The sequence below is a fragment of the Tenebrio molitor genome, chromosome 5, assembly GCF_963966145.1.
Source record: "Tenebrio molitor chromosome 5, icTenMoli1.1, whole genome shotgun sequence".
Classification (NCBI taxonomy): domain Eukaryota; kingdom Metazoa; phylum Arthropoda; class Insecta; order Coleoptera; family Tenebrionidae; genus Tenebrio; species Tenebrio molitor.
In genome coordinates, this window is record NC_091050.1 from 9,193,427 (window position 1) to 9,209,504 (window position 16,078).

General features: G+C 35.0%; 3 protein-coding genes across 3 annotated transcripts; 1 reads left to right on the forward strand and 2 right to left on the reverse strand.

Moving 5' to 3' along the window:
* Positions 1-309: 309 nt before the first annotated feature.
* Positions 310-2,473, reverse strand: LOC138130087 (pupal cuticle protein 20-like). Its single transcript, XM_069046448.1, has 5 exons — positions 2,373-2,473; positions 2,077-2,209; positions 1,242-1,407; positions 782-1,193; positions 310-726 (listed from the first exon to the last, which is right to left on the reverse strand). Exons 1-4 carry the CDS (start codon positions 2,379-2,381, stop codon positions 791-793), a joined length of 711 nt encoding a protein of 236 aa, XP_068902549.1. The 5' UTR covers positions 2,382-2,473; the 3' UTR covers positions 310-726; positions 782-790.
* A 5,982-nt stretch (positions 2,474-8,455) lies between these two features.
* On the reverse strand, positions 8,456-9,616 carry LOC138130088 (endocuticle structural glycoprotein SgAbd-2-like). Its single transcript, XM_069046449.1, has 3 exons — positions 9,483-9,616; positions 9,045-9,214; positions 8,456-8,900 (listed from the first exon to the last, which is right to left on the reverse strand). The coding sequence occupies exons 1-3, from the start codon at positions 9,549-9,551 to the stop codon at positions 8,582-8,584; spliced, it is 558 nt and encodes a 185-aa protein (XP_068902550.1). The 5' UTR covers positions 9,552-9,616; the 3' UTR covers positions 8,456-8,581.
* A 3,873-nt stretch (positions 9,617-13,489) lies between these two features.
* LOC138130086 (uncharacterized) lies at positions 13,490-16,066 on the forward strand. The gene is made up of 5 exons (XM_069046447.1): positions 13,490-13,615; positions 13,669-13,830; positions 14,256-14,339; positions 14,723-15,180; positions 15,250-16,066. The coding sequence occupies exons 4-5, from the start codon at positions 15,169-15,171 to the stop codon at positions 15,982-15,984; spliced, it is 747 nt and encodes a 248-aa protein (XP_068902548.1). The 5' UTR covers positions 13,490-13,615; positions 13,669-13,830; positions 14,256-14,339; positions 14,723-15,168; the 3' UTR covers positions 15,985-16,066.
* Positions 16,067-16,078: the final 12 nt, after the last annotated feature.

Below are 16,078 nucleotides of genomic sequence, written 5' to 3' on the forward strand. Positions count from 1 at the left end.
TTATATTTACACTTACATGCTTTGACATTTTTTAAATATGATTTCATATTAGTTTTTTAGTTTAATATTCTCTAAAAATCCATTTCCCTTTTCCTTTTCTTAATCTCAACCTTTCAGCACATGATGTAATTTTTTTACTGCTTATAAACCCCATACAATAAATTTTTCTCCAACCTGGTGTGCAATGGGTCGGTTCTATCGAAAAAATATTGTTTTTGTTATCTCATATGTCATATTCATTGTTCGACTTGCCAAACAACACAGTTTACCTTCTCAGAAAACGAAAGAGGAATAAAAGAAAGTACAAAATGTATTTCCAGTTCATTTACTTTTATTTATACTTCTTTGTATAAAATACAGTCGTGAGTGTACATAAATAATATGATACATCGACATAATATAAAATGAAGAGTAATGTAGACATAATCACATGTTCAAATATTCAATATCCAGTCCATTGCACAGTCGTCAACAACATTACAGCTAATATTAAAAATGAAATAAAAGGACTAAGTCTACGTTGTGAATTGCAGCAGCGACATCAAGCAAATTGATTGTAAATTTAAACTCATCTTACATCATTAATTTCAGTTTTTTATTTCATAACGGAGAATAAATTTACAACCAAATGTACTAAATTGTGCTTTAGTGGCAATAAAAATGTACAATGTTATGAATCATTATAATAAATTAACGAATCAGACCCTCAAGCTTGCAGATGACACCCTAACAAAAAATTACTCTGTTCACAACAAAAAACATTCAATTTGAAGCAACTTACTTAGCCTCTTTAGTACCTGTAGCCATTTCCACCGCCTCCGTTACCGTTACCGTTGCGAGGATAGCCATTTCCGCCGCCGTTTCCACCTCCATTTCCACCCCCATTTCCATTTCCATTTCCACCCCCATTTCCATATCCATTTCCATTTCCACCCCCATTTTCACCGGCTGCCTCTTCAGCGGCGTTCTGTTCCAACGACTTCAAGATCTCTTCAGGAATTGGCGGAGGTGTGGGCAGATGAGCACCTTGAGGCACGAATCCGTTTTCGTCAGCGGTGTACTCGATCTTGATCTCTTGTCCGTCTGGTGCGGTATAAGAAAATGATCCAACTGCAGACTGCGCCTCATCGTCGGTTCCGGCATTCTTCAGCGATCCTTCTTCTTCGGCTTTGATGCCGTTGCCGGTCTCGTAACTGAATCATTTTGTAAATCACAAGTTTCGACAGGATTTTTTTCGTTACCTCCATTTGTAGCTACCGTCACCGTTGTTCACGTTTTCAGACGAGAGGATGGGGATGGGCTCTCCACCAGCGGCACCTCCGCCAGCGCCGCCGCCATTTCCGCCACCGGCACCGCCGTTGCGGCCGCCGTTCGGAGCGCCGTATACTGGTCTAGGTCCACCGTTACCTAACACAATCGCTCGATTTATTGCAAGAAGAGGCAGCTATTGATCTGATATTTATTAACAGAAGAGATTGTTTGATTGCGATAGCTCCGATTTATGGAAGCTATTCACGCACTTTAAGTATGCGCTTCCTTGACAAGTCTACTTAAAGGAGCTGGTGTAACATGCTACCATCAACTTATTTATGTCTTGGGATCAGATGGGTACATACATTTCAACAACAAGAGCAACCTATCACGTTTGTCTACTTTGTCTTGTTAGCTGACATAAAAGCGCAACATATGGGTTGGTGCAAGGCACAAAGCAGTTATTGTTCTTCTACTAATGAAGGTTTTTCTTCATTTGTAGTTAATTAAAAACTTTTCTCTTTTTTGTAAAAGCAATGTTTCAGTCGTTAGTTTGAAAAAAAATAAATTAATTTTCCTAACAAGTCAATTTAACATTGATAAAATTTGACAGGTTAAAACAATTCTACCAAAAGAATATAATTTTGATAAATTTGATAAATGATTTAACAAATAGAAATATTTCATTTATCGTTCTAAAAAAACAAAATATTTTGTTCTATTATGTTTAACAGTAAATTACATATTTGAAATGAAAGAAAATTAAACAAATATATTCAACAATATTATAAATAATACCTAATTAATAAAATTATTAAGACTTACCGTTACCGTTTCCACCAGGTTTAGGAGCTGCTAGTCCTGGTCCTCCACCAGCACCCCTGCCTCCATTAGGAGGTAAATATGTATTTTCTAACCTAGCTGCCGAACATATTCCTACCAAAATTGATACTATAACCTAAAATAAAAGAAAAAGATTTTTGACAAATACCTGCTTATTACAAAATTTTTTAAATTTTTGTCTCATGAGGACTGATGAAAAATAAGAATTGTTTTTTGAAAAATTTGTCTAACCGCAAAAATTCTGTTCTTCTGCTTTTGGTCAGATTCTGCACACTTACCAGTTTCATTGTGGAGCTCTTTTCTTAACCACTACAAGAACTACAACTAAGTGTAACTAATAGTCTAAGAGGATGATCCTCTTTATATACTTACTTTAAAACTGTTGTAAGAGACAACAACCCCACTCTGAAGGATTAATCAGAACAGAGAAACGAGATCATCTCCTTCATGAAAATAAAAGTAAGGATGCTCCGTTGTGACTTACGCGGGTTGTTCCAAAAGCACCTTTCACACATACTGCTTTTCCACGTATTAATTCCGTACATTTTTCGCCAATCGCGCATAAATCACGATTAATTAGTGGTGTTAATGGTGGCAGATGAGCCGATAAAGTTGGGCAAGTAAGTGAATTACTATTAAGTATTAAATTTACCAATGACCTAAATGACTTAAGGGGACTAATTGCAGCATTCCAAAAATTACAAAAAAAATCAAACTGTTATGGTAGATTCATTTTTTAATAAATATGTAATAAGATTACATTTGTTGATAACTTTGACAATTTTGTAACACTTTTTAAAAATGTTTGATTTGTCCTGGTTAGACCACCTTCAATTTCAGTTAGGGAAAAAATATGTCAAAATTAAAATAAACGACAAATGGGTACAAATCAGTTAATTTGTGCGGCATATTAAGTAATCGGTTTTTAATTGTAAGCCATAAATGCAACATGGTGACAACAAAAACGCCTTAATAGGGATCTGCAGATGGACACCTCATCCCATATCAACAATTATTGTTTCTTTATTTGATGAATTACAAAATTAACCAAACTTGGGCATGAGGTGTTAATGTCAACAGGGTATTTAAAGTGACTTCTAATTGGATTCCACGTAGAAAAGTGTGTACAAAAAATGTACCAGTACTTCTTGCAAACTGCTCAATAAAACAAGTTACAACACTGCAGACGATCCAACAAGTCTAGAGAATGCCGTACTCGTGAACGTGCCAATCCTAATTAGGTTAAAACCTGATCAAATCATAGCTCAATTCATGTGTGCAGGTGTATTCCAAGTGACATCTCTTTGTTTCTTGAGTGTGGGGTTTGATGAGAGCGATCGGATCTGGATGAGCCGCCTTCACGCAACCACTCATTGTTCAAACGTACTTTTAGCTTTATGTTGTGTTGGATCGCAGATTCTCTAAAGTGCAGACATAAGTCGTCCATTCGTGCATTGTGTTATGCAAAGGGTAACTAATGTACTGCATCCTTACTTAGGTTCATGAGAACGTTCCTAAGTTCAAATGACTTTAACCTTTGGAAATGCAAAGACACTCCAGCGAGACAATGCGATTTGCATGAGGGTACAATTAAGATGACCGAATCTTCTCTCGAAGATTTCCTTACGTAATGGGATCAGGTGGTCTTGTTAGTACCGTCAGTCTTGAATGAAGAAATTACCGGTGCGTGTCCGATACGATTATCCTTCAACTGGATCATCTAATAACGCTGAAGACTGTTTATGGTTGGATGATAATCATCGGAATTGCTTCTGCGGCGCTTTGAAGGCCGCTTCCATAAATCCGGGTTAATAATGGGTTTCATGTGGTGGAAAAGCAATGTATTTAGCATCCTGTTGTGTGATGCTTTACGTGTATTGTCTGAAGCCGCTCCTTCGGTTTTAAATTAAGAAGGCACCCTCAACAGGATGTTAAAAATGCATTTACGGTCAATGTAGCGCGTAAGAGGATTTAACGAGTCTTGCTCAATTAGCTGATGGTCTTGTGTTGACGATACTGCGCAACAGACAGTACATATACCTACAAAATTTATTTAACAACATATTATCTCAGCCACAGTGGACTGCATATGATACGAGTGTAACCATGTCCCAGTTACCGACAAACTAAAGATGAGACTCTTATGCAACTTCAAGCAGGTCATCTTCGCAGAGACGGCTTACCTCTTACGGGCTGAAATCCGTTGTCTAGTCCAAAACCACTTTCATTTGTGGCTATATATAGCTGAAAATCTTAAAGGGAATCTAACTTATGCATTGTTACATCTGGTCGAGTGCAATTAATTCAAGATAAATTTGGATTGTGTAGAACAGATTTTTTTATTGCTTCCCAAGGAAGAATAAATTCGTTGATGAATAAATAGTGTCTAAATTGTTTTTCTATATTTTACTGAATGAATCTTTAATGATCATTTGCAAATGATATACGGAGTGATCAAGAATGACTGAGTCTGTTGGTAACAATGAAATTTGGCAAATTTAAAATTTACCAACGAAGGTTAATTTTTGTAATAGTATAAACATAACCTGCATAACCAAGAATGTTTTTAATGTCATCTCAAGTTAAAAAATCCGGTCAGTGCGTGGTCAGTGCCAATGACTAGACAAAAATCACTAGTATTTTCAATTGTTTTATTGCCAACAGACTGAGTCATTGTTGATCACGCTGTGTAATTATAATTTAATTTATTTGTGTGGCTAATAATGTGTGTTGTAAGCAATTGGAAAATATTAAGGGCGTAGTTCGAGGGTGTCAAAAACCGTTGATGTTATTGTGTACTAAGTTTAATTGCTCACAGTTTCGTTATTATGGGGAGAACTTACATTTACTAAAGCTTGTAAGTATGTAACAGAAAAGGTTCGCCAGCTCTAAAACATTTTTTAAAGGAGTAAATTATGCCTTTTTCAATATTTTACAATATTATCAAGCGTCCGAAAAATGGAATATCTCTTAACGAGGACATAAAAAAAATAATAGACGAGCATGTTTTGTCAGTCAAAAATAAAACTTAAACAAGCAATATTCATTATAAATGTGCATCTTAGGCGGCTATGGAAAGCTATTTTAGTTTGGCAACCCTGGCTAAAGACCCGCATCTAGTGTTTTGTTTTGTTATGGTTGCAAACCATGTTGTCCAGTCTGAAAATATGCTATAACAATAATTAATTTGTATTTTCCGTGGAAATTATCGGGGGTAAATACACAAGAACTTGATTTTTAATCGGAAGATTTTATTTTTACATGAAAGTTTTGTTGCAACGGAAAAAAAGAAAGACAAAAAGATATCACGTTAGGACGAATAGTAAGATTTAAAAAGTTATCGACACGCAACGCAAAAAAGGTGCAGCAAGTTTTGCAAGGTTTCGGGACAATCTACACCGAACGACCGAACGATACAGGCATTGTACAGGCGTCCAGAGAGAGATTGACAAAAACCATTACATTCTACAGTACCTAGCGAACGTAAAATTTGAAATACATACATATATCCTTCAAGTAGTAACATTTTTTCCCTGAAATTATGCTCTAATTAATGTATTCTAGTGCATTTTGTAGTGTTGGGTTAATTTAATACAATTTAAAATCTCCCAATCTCTCGCTGGACAAAGTATATTTAGAAATCACAACCAATATTTTGAAGAATTTTTCTAATTATTACTGTTTAGAAGTTTAGATATCGTTTTTGTTTTGCTTTTCCTTTCACTTGGTTTTCACTCTTAGTTTTCTTACACGTTTTTGTGGCTCTGTGTATTTAAAGTGTTTTTATATCAATTCATTCATAGTAACGTTTTGTCACTCTGTTTTAAAACGTTTTGCGGCTATTAATGTTTCGATTTATTTAAGCTTGCAGCAGCGTCTCGTTCGAGATGGAATTATGTTAAATTGGACTTATGAGCCAGTTTATAAAAAGAGAATGAAATATTTAATTCGAATTAAATTTTAATGCGCGATTAACCCATGAATCTGAAACTTAGATTGGTTCAATCTGATCACGTGTTCAATTAATCTCGCATTTGATTACCATGAACTTAATTTCGCTTCTGTAAACAGATCCTATGAATTTAAAATGTTTAACTAACCACATTTTCGGTTTATTCACTTATTGAAGATACTACGGTTTACATATTGAGATGCATTTCAATTTCACCCTATATGTATCTATTAACAATTGCCATGTATGATGTATAACCTCTCTTATTCGTTAGTATCTAGAACTATAACTTGGCGAAGAAGATATTTACGAGAAATAAAAAAAATACGCCAAGCAGGGAGACCTTTTCTCTTGCAAGATACATGGTTATTATAAATGATTGTAGTCGAAGCAGGCCAAGTCCATGTTATGAAATTTTTGCCGCTTTCATGTAAACTGTCAATTTTTGTCGATGTCACTGTAATTTTTTTTAGGTGAAAAGTGCGGTGTTGATTATTTTATTTTATTTTTTTTTAAATTAACGATTGAATCCAAAAGTATCGAGTTGTTTTGTACCCAATTTAACTCCTGTGTGTATAAAATAAAAATACATATAATATTTGTTATCAATTTTTCCACGAGTTTATTCATAAACTTTTTTGTTTACATTTTACAAATTATACAAAAATTAAATCATAAGCATGAGTTTTAATGTGCAACCACAAATACTGATGCCCCTAGATAATATGCAACCAAAAATACTAACAATTCCTGCATCCTGCTAAAAATCTTAACTATGTGATTCAACCTTTCGGAGATGCGCACGCACGCGCCTACCATAAAAAAATAGACTTTAGAAGAATAATCAAGTTGTTGTAGCACTGTATGTTAGGCAACCAAATTTACACTCCACTGGCTGGTTTAGTCTATGTTTAACATTTTATGGTATGTGGTTACTTGTTAAAGCGTAAATAAATATTTTAACTCAATTATCACAAATAAAATAATTTGTAAAATGTGTATTATTTACATATGTGAGTAAAGTGTATTGTCGAAAATTTCAAAGAGAAATTCAAAGAAATACAGTGTTATGCTTTAACAAAGTGTGATTTTAAAAATAAATGGTTACTAATTTAATTTAAAAGAACAACCCGCGATAACTGTCGCAAAAAAGACTAAAATTAGGTAAAATCCTCATGACGTATTTTACTGAAAAGTGTACCGTAATGTCTGCCAAACTTGTTAGGATAATTTTTTACAATTAGATCAAAAATTCTTGGTAAAATAAATAAATACGGACTAGTAAAAACAGGTATGAAGTGATGATATCTGTTTATAGTACATTAGAATGACTTTGCTTTAATTTGCTTCATCGTTACAAAAAAAAGCTTTATTTATTTTCCTCAACACTCAATAAATTTTAATCTGTTTAATTTAAATTAAAATTTATATAAATCAATTTGTTGGTGAAACTTTTCCATTGTTCTCTACAAAATTAGATCAGATTGGATTAAATGCTTTGGGATTTGTGTGATAAACAGAAAAAGCCAATTAATTTTATTATTAATCACCAATGATAGATTTTGTTAACTGCTGCTTTAAAATTAATCCGTTTTCGATTAAAACAACTATAGATAATATTTTCGACATACGTAATTGTTAATTTTTTCATTTACATACAACCGCCTTCCTATTTACTTAATAAATTATTTCTGAAATAATTTTTTCAGAGGTATTTTTATCGTCTTTAACTTGTTTATAACTAAAACGTATGGTCGCATAAAATCTATTTATTTATTAATATTTAATGTTACTCTTGTTCTAGCTTATGATTTAGTTTATCCCCTCATAAGACATTTTATTTTATGACTAAAAATAGATTACATTTCATGCAGTTATAAATACACTGCACAGTGCACAGATGGTATATTTAGATATTTAAAAGTTAAATTAAGAACCACATTGCTTATTAGATATAATGAAAAAAGTCAGAACAATTTGTTTCTTCATTAATCAATTGCATACATCACTTGCATAAATGAATTATTAATAAAGAATTTGTAAAGAATCAATTAAAAAAATTAAAAACAAAAAGTGATGGAACATTCATCGTTTTAGTTGTTTGGTCTGCCGATGTTATCAATATTCAGACTCATAAACTGGAGGATGTGATAAATCTGTGAAATTATGTTTGCATAATATTAATGTGAACAAGTACTGGACAATTTATTTTATTTATGATGTCCAACTTGCGTTTCCTACATTTACGACTGCAATAAACAACGTAGACTGCAAGAAATAAATCTAAAATATATTTTGTCCTTTTGTAAGTTATCCAAACTTACTTCAATTTTCTATCGACTAGTTCTTAGGGTTTTAGTAAAGGCTCTTTTTAGTCTCTGCAGACTGGTAAATTAAAAGATATAGCGCTTCTTGTAAAAAATGGTTTATAAAAATGCAACGTTACAAAAATATTTACAACTTCATCTCAAGAACATTGTCACTGGCCACTAGCAGATACAGTAAAGCTAATCTTGACTCTCTAAGTCTACATGTTTAAAAGCGCGAAAAAGGTCTGGGCTGGTGATACTGCGGCTGATACTGCTGCTGATACTGCGGCTGTGGATTCCTCTGCGTCTGAGCAATCAAAGCCAGAGATTTCTGGATAGCCTCCGGGATGGGTGGAGGAGTTGGCAGATGAGCCCCCTCAGCGCGGAAACCGTTTTCATCGGCGACATACGTGATGGTAATGGGAGTACCATCAGGCGCCGTATACGAATAAGATCCTTGGATTACTTCAGCTTCTTGATCTTTAACCCCGGCATTTTTCAAGTAGCCTTGAGCTTGAGCCTGCTGGCCGTCACCAGTGGAATAACTGCGAATAATTTCAGAGTTGTCAAAAATGTAATCGGACAATCTAGACAATGATGGACGTTCCAATAGGAAGTATTCTGTGCACGTGCAGGTACTGTCGGCGAGCTTCAGACGCTTGAACAATCTAATACATATTGACAATTACCTATAACTGAAAGAGCCATCAGGGTTGATTTCGTTGCTTTCCGACACTATTGGTACGAATTTTCCGGTGTACTGCGGCTGGTACTGCTGCTGCTGCTGCTGCTGCTGCTGGTGATAGTAGTTCTGCTGGGGGGCTGCGAAAGCAGCGGCGATCAAAGTTGCAACGATGAACTGGAAATTTTCGAGAAAATGTTATTATCAAAGAATTGTCACAATGAAGAAATTCCACAAGTTTCACTTTCAAAAATCAAATACCCAACGGAAACTTAAAAAATCAAAATAATTCAATTCACAGTTTTTTTTCTAATGTACAGAAATAATAAATCATTAATTAACACATTAAAAATAATTTTTCTGTTGTAAATAGATTTGTTATTTAATTTGTGGAAGTGAACAGTGTTGTATTAATTGTTGATAATATAAGAATTAAATCGCTCACCAGGTACATGTTGAATGTGTATCCACAGATCTGAAAAGCACTTGACAGTGGTAAGTCTTGATGGTTCATCTAGTTTATATAAAGAGCCCCCACCGTGGTTCTGGTTCATCCCAGACACACCCTACCCCAAACTATGCATCCATTAGACAATAATCTAGAAGGTCATATTTACATATCAGAATTCCGCGAGAATTATTGTTGCAATGCAAACTGAATCATCTTCTCTCATTGCGCCTCTCAGAAAAACGATTTTTTACCAGTTTCGGGCGAAAAAAACACAAAAAAAAATCAAAACAACATGTTTTTAATTTGTTGCTATTTTGTAACAACAAATTATTTTACACCGTCCAAAATTAGCGGGTTCATTGATAAAACAACATGATTCACGGTGCATCCAAATTGTGTGCAAATTTATGGAAATCACTTGATTTTTTGTTAATATTTGGATACTCAGGTTGCGATGATTTATGACCATAATAATTCAATCTTCAGTGATGCCATCGTCGAAGACTGCGGCATCGTAAATTACAAATGTAATAATTAAAATGAAACTCAGTATTGTTGATTGAATTCAGCAATTTTTTTCCTCTTTTTATCTCTTGGGAACGAAATTTTAACCATCAATAAACATCCCGCCTCATCTTTATTCCAATAAGAACATATCCGTTTACGTCTTTTTTTGTTAATTACCTCTTATTATTCAATTTGAAGATAATTTTGCATTTCAATGTGGGCTAAATTTTCATAAATGGAGAACAATAATCCGTACGAATGTAATTTGATGATTTTATCTGCTGGAGTATATAATTTGCGTATTTTTATCCGTTAAATAAGAATCTCAGAATTCGCGAGCTTTGAAGGCAACACCAATAAAAAATACAAAATCATTAGCATAAACCCAAAACTGAAACCCCCTGTGACAACATTTTCTAACTTATCAAATAGATAACATTTCTTTGATGTTGATGTACCAGGTTGATCGTTATCCCACGTCTTATCCAATTTTATTAAGTGTTGTTATTTTCACCTTCGAATTTCCTTCAACGTATCCTTGTCCTATTTTCTACGAGTTTACCAGTTTTCGAAAATCGCTATTCGCAGAACCGAAAAATACTCCTATTAGTACTAATTGCACAAACAAAAATATTTACAAGAGATATGTCATAGAAAAATCAGTAAACAACGTGTGGCGAATTTCTGCAACATTGTTAGATAAATATTTTTCACTTTTCAACACATTAACGTATTTTCACACGAATTTCATTAAGTGTAGTTAAAGTGTATTAGGACACTTTCGACGGAAAAGCAATTACGTTGGTAACGTCCTTGGAGGTGTTACAAAATCGAAACAATAGATTTGACCTGAAGGTCTAGTTTATAAGATGCGAGACGCGATCGAAAAGGAAGAAAGCGGCAAAATTGAAGAATTGTTGGTATTGCGCAACATCCAAACAATTAATCGTTTTGTACCAAAGCCTTTCCAAACGCAGCTTCATAAACCATCGTCTGCGTAGGAACACGTGAAAGACGAGAAATTTGACCATATTATTACGTGTGAACCCATAAATTTGTTGCTTTAAATGGAACGTAGTACTTTCTGAAGAAGTACAATTTACCTTGAAGGCAAACATTTTAATATTTATAAGCCGTATGAGATGATGTATGTATTCCAATTTCCAGATTTTGTTACACAATGGAACAATAATGCGGTGGAGACTTTTCATGGTCCAAAACTCTTAATATTCATCGCCTCGACGGATGAATCTTACGCATCCTGCTCCAACTATAAATAAACGTGAAACAAGACCGTTTAATGTTGCAAAATCCAACCGCTGCAATTCCAAGAAGCTGGACTTTCAGGTGTCGATCTCGAGATCGGACAAAATGTGGTTAAGAAGGTCTTTCCGCCGATTTGGGAAACCAAATGAGTGTCTTCCTCAACTCGACATCCTGTTTTTCTCCATTGATAGATCGGGTACTAGCGAATTTACCATCCGCTAACCGCAAAGAGCAGCAACCATGTCGGTAAAGATTTGATTGTTCACTTTCGAACATTTATTGGATTTTTGCGCGAACCCACACGGACGCACGACCTGGATACCGTGCACCATCTGCACCTTCATTATTCAAAAATCTTTATCCAATTACGTTGGAATTGTTGTCCTGATGAGTCAGACAGGTTGTAGCACCGGCGACAGTTGCAACACCTAATGTCACCTACTTGAGTACTTAACATTTAGTTTTCCACGTGGGTGGTGGAGAATTTTCCGGTACTGCGTAGCTTATCCATCCACCAAACTTTTCGTACAGACCATCCCTGTGATTATCTAAATTACACCCAACATAAAATAGTCCAGCGTGAATGGCAAGATCCTGACTTTTTAGTGCTATAAACTTCACAACCTATACTTATCCCCATTACACAACGAAAAAAATAAATTGTAGTCTTCACAGTTGCGCTCGATCACACAAAAAACCTTACAAAAGTCGCCTCAGTATTGTTTAAATTAATTAGGAATTTGTGTGAGGTAACAAGAACACCGAAAACTTGCATTCCCACCGGTGCAGCTATCGAGAAAAAATCGGTGACTTCTCAATGACCCGGATTATCTCGAGACTTATTAAATGCAGCAATTGTAATTAATCGCAATTATACAATTACGCATGGTAATACCACTATAATTTTCATGTTATGGTACATTATTATTGATCGCTGCATTATTATAGAGATTATAAATGAATTAATCGACGATATTTCGTGTGATAGTGTCTCAATTGGACGGTAACAAACATTTCCCAAAGATCAAACGCGTTCACATTTCACAAACTCGAGGAATTGACACTGGTGTCAGTGTAGACCATTGTCATGATATCATTTCTTGCATTATGCAAGACAACACGACAACGTAACGTCTTTTGATGTTGCGTGAAAGGTGGTAGCTGCGGCGATCAAACAAAAATCAAAATTCTGTAATTACCATTGAATGGTACAGCGTTACCTCATCCTCGTCTTTGATCCTAGACTAATAAATTATGTTGCGAGAAAAGGTAAAGTTTATGACAGTCTGGAATATTGTTCGTTTTGTCACAAATGTGGCGAAAGTGTAAAATTATGGTAATTTATGGGCGACAAATGATACGTTTCGCACAAAATAAATTTATATCGCCTTTGTCTGGTTCGATCCATCGCGAGCCAGTTTAATTAGATTGCGAATTCCGCAACTCGTCCCTAAAATAACCGAAGCTTTTTAATTTGTCCTAATCCGTGTTGTGTTTATCTGTTCACATTTAAGCTGACACGACTACACCTCGTGTTACTCATCCAACACATTTTTTAAAACAATTACTTCCACAACCTTTCACCTAGCCTTGACCAAAACCTTAGGGTCATCAAGATGAAACCGTCACCTGGACGAGTTCCTCAAATTAAATCGTGAACTGCAAAAGTCTTGAAACCAAATTTTGCAGCTCTGTCGCGACAAAAAAAATGTTCGCATTCTGGAGCAATTTCGAAATTCCCAATGGACGGTCCCAGCAGTCGGACATATTGTTGTTGAAATTGTTCCATTGTAATCAAATTAGTCGGAATAATTTGTGGATTACAAAATTGTAACTTGACTGTTTTCTGAATCGTTAATGGGGAAAAACATAAAGAGGTATTCCTTCGATTCGGTGGCAAAAAAGGTAAACGGATCTTAGCAAATTTTGTGAGATATTGTACCATTGTATGCGTATATTTAGTGACCTGGAACCGAGATAGAATTGTTTAATGCATCGGTCAAGGTGATAATTAACAAGTTGAAAGTTACTGAACTAAAATGTTGGGTGGTATGTGCAAGAAAAGACAAAATAGATTTTATGCAATAAATGCAAATAGGATGCGTCCCAGTATCCTCCACAAACACAAATTCAGTCACGAATTGATACAACTAGAAAATTAACGAACGTGTTTAATACATATGGATTTCCAAAAAATCACAGCTAATCCTCGCGACGCTGTTCGCATTTAATTCCGGTACATAATCTCAATTATGAGATAGCACAACAACATATAAAAGTTTGATAAAGAGACAGTTTGATTCAGTTGCTGTCTAAAATTTTAACTATTAACAAATATGAACAGTGTGCTCACGGTTTTAATTTTACGATTCTGTGTTTTCTTTTCAATTTACGTCTCTCATTGTAGCTGCTAATTGTATGTAGTCAGTTACTGATTATTCATTCGTACTGGATGTTCGATGAGGACCAGAAATCAAACAATCTGTTCTTACAAACTAGAAACAACCTTCCACCACTTCCAGATGACTATTTTTTTTCGAATGAAACGCACAGATTTAGGTTGTGTCCTGTAAGTATGGCTCAAGTGAAAATCGTCAAAGTCAAATGGTTATCGTTAGAAAAAAACATCTAAACAATACAAGAAATGTTGCTGAATAAGAATGTAGTGAGCTTCTCCAAAAGTGTTTTGAGTTCTAAGTTTTTTTTTATTTTTAATAAGTAATATAAGGATAAACTAGCTAAATGTGTGATTTTTATCAAACTGCACCGTTCCACAATCTTAAATTAAGTAATTTTAGGTTTTATAATTTTTTAAAAATCTTTTTGGCTTTGTATTTGCCTAGACCATGTTCAGTTTATAAGATGATAAAATGACAGATCCAAATTTGTTGTTACAATACGTCGAAATACCCAAAATGTCAGGTTATTTAAACTTTCGTTATTTATGCAGTTGAATTTTTTAATGGCAACGCTTTCAAGATTTCTCATTTTTAGAGGAACATTAAATGCCTGGAAACCGTAACGAAACAAGGAGGCTATGAATTCAATATAACGTGTGAAGGGTGCTACAATTCATACGTAAGAGAATATACAGGGTTATTCTAAATGATTGTAGTCGAAGTAGGCCATGCCCATGTTATTACATTTTTGCCGCTTTCATGTGAACTGTCAGTTTTGTCGCTGTCACTGTCATTTTTTAGGTGAAAAGTGGTGATGAGATTTTTATTTATTTTTGTTAAATTAACGATTGAATCCAGAAATATTGAGTTGTTTTGCACCGAATTTAACTCCCGTGTGTGAACTGTGTGTACTCACTTATTCACATCATTTTGATGATTTTTTATGTGGAGCGGCAACCATAAATTTTACATTCAGTTTTCACGTCTACTTCGACTACAATCATTTAGAATACCCTGTATTATTTACGAGTATTTGCACTTTTTAAAACATTTGTTTTATAGAATAAAAGATTGGACTTTCCTAAAGACAACATAACAGAGACAGGGACGGTAATGAGGAAAACTTGGTACAACTGTTACCATCAGAATGTAAAAAAAATAATAGGGTGCAAATGTCCCTTTAATCGCTAGTCTTAAATGTATTATCTACATAGGTATATGACAAAAAACATTGTAACAAAAATAAATGAATAGGCAGTAAATCAAATTGTTTAATTCAGTATTTTGTATTGCATATTATAAAACATTTTACTTTACTAAAAAATTTCAAGTGAGTATCGAGATATGCGTTGATAACAATTAAAACGAGGCCTAATCACCCCACATTAAAATCAAGAATATTTGAAAGTTGTCACAAAATGTTTGCCTTTGGCTAACAAAATTACTATAAAAGAGACTTCTTTGCAATTTAGAGTCATTATCGTTAGAAAAACAAACAAGACAAAAACATGATGAAACTGGTAAGTTGAAACGTTATAAAATTACATAAAACAAAAACATATCGAATGTGCTATATCTAAAAATTTAAGGTGATTGGAATCATATTAGCTCTGGCTATCGGCTCCGAAGCACTCTACCCTCTCCCAGAACCGGTGATACCGTCGGTAGTCTATGGAGTCCCTGAAGAATCGAAACCAGTGATCGCCCCCATCAAGACTGAGTTCTCGTACACGATTCCTTCATTGCCGACCCCATCTGTTGAAGTCGTCGCCCCAGCAACAGTACCCGAGATTCAAACTCCATCGCTAGTTACGATTGATGGTGCAAATCCCATTCTCTCTTCCTACGCCTACAGCATCCCCCACGTGCCTCTTTCAATTCTCCCCCAAGCACCTGGAGTTTTCATTGACCACGCAGCCACTTATCCTGCTCCAATTCCAGAAGTACTGCCGTCTCTGCCAGCGGTTCCAGCACCAGTCTACGGTCTTCCCCAACAAAGTGTCCAACCGATTTCGTATTCGTACGGTTACACCACCATCCACGATGTCCCACGGCCGCAACTTGTTTATGGCTCTCCAGCTCCATATCTCCCTGGTGGTTTCAATTTGCCTCTGATTCCTAGCGTTCCCGCACCGGAAGTTGCCGTTTCTAAACCTATTCTAATAGCTGAGAGTCCCGCTGTTGTCCAGGAAGTCCCCCAAGAACCCGCTGTCATTCAGTACAATTACCAATATCAGATTCCTCACGTAGTGCTCGATAAAGTGGTGGTACCGGAGATTCCCGCACCTGTTATACCACATACAGTGTATGGTCTCCCTCAGTAGGAAATCAAATGGAAAATTACATTTTTTACTGTGAAAATTGTTATTTTTTAATAGCTGCCGAATAAAATTAATAAATCTCTGAGTTTTAATTTTT

Excerpts from the sequence above, each read along its gene's own strand:
- LOC138130088 (XM_069046449.1), bottom strand. The coding sequence starts at position 9,551 with ATGAACCATCAAGACTTACCACTGTCAAGTGCTTTTCAGATCTGTGGA. Across the intron at positions 9,215-9,482 it reads ACACATTCAACATGTACCTG|TTCATCGTTGCAACTTTGAT; the intron begins GTGAGCGATTTA and ends GAAAATTTCCAG. Across the intron at positions 8,901-9,044 it reads GATGGCTCTTTCAGTTATAG|TTATTCCACTGGTGACGGCC; the intron begins GTAATTGTCAAT and ends AATTATTCGCAG.
- LOC138130087 (XM_069046448.1), bottom strand. Across the intron at positions 1,408-2,076 it reads ACCTGGTGGAAACGGTAACG|GTAACGGTGGACCTAGACCA; the intron begins GTAAGTCTTAAT and ends CGATTGTGTTAG. Across the intron at positions 1,194-1,241 it reads GACGGTAGCTACAAATGGAG|TTACGAGACCGGCAACGGCA; the intron begins GTAACGAAAAAA and ends AAAATGATTCAG.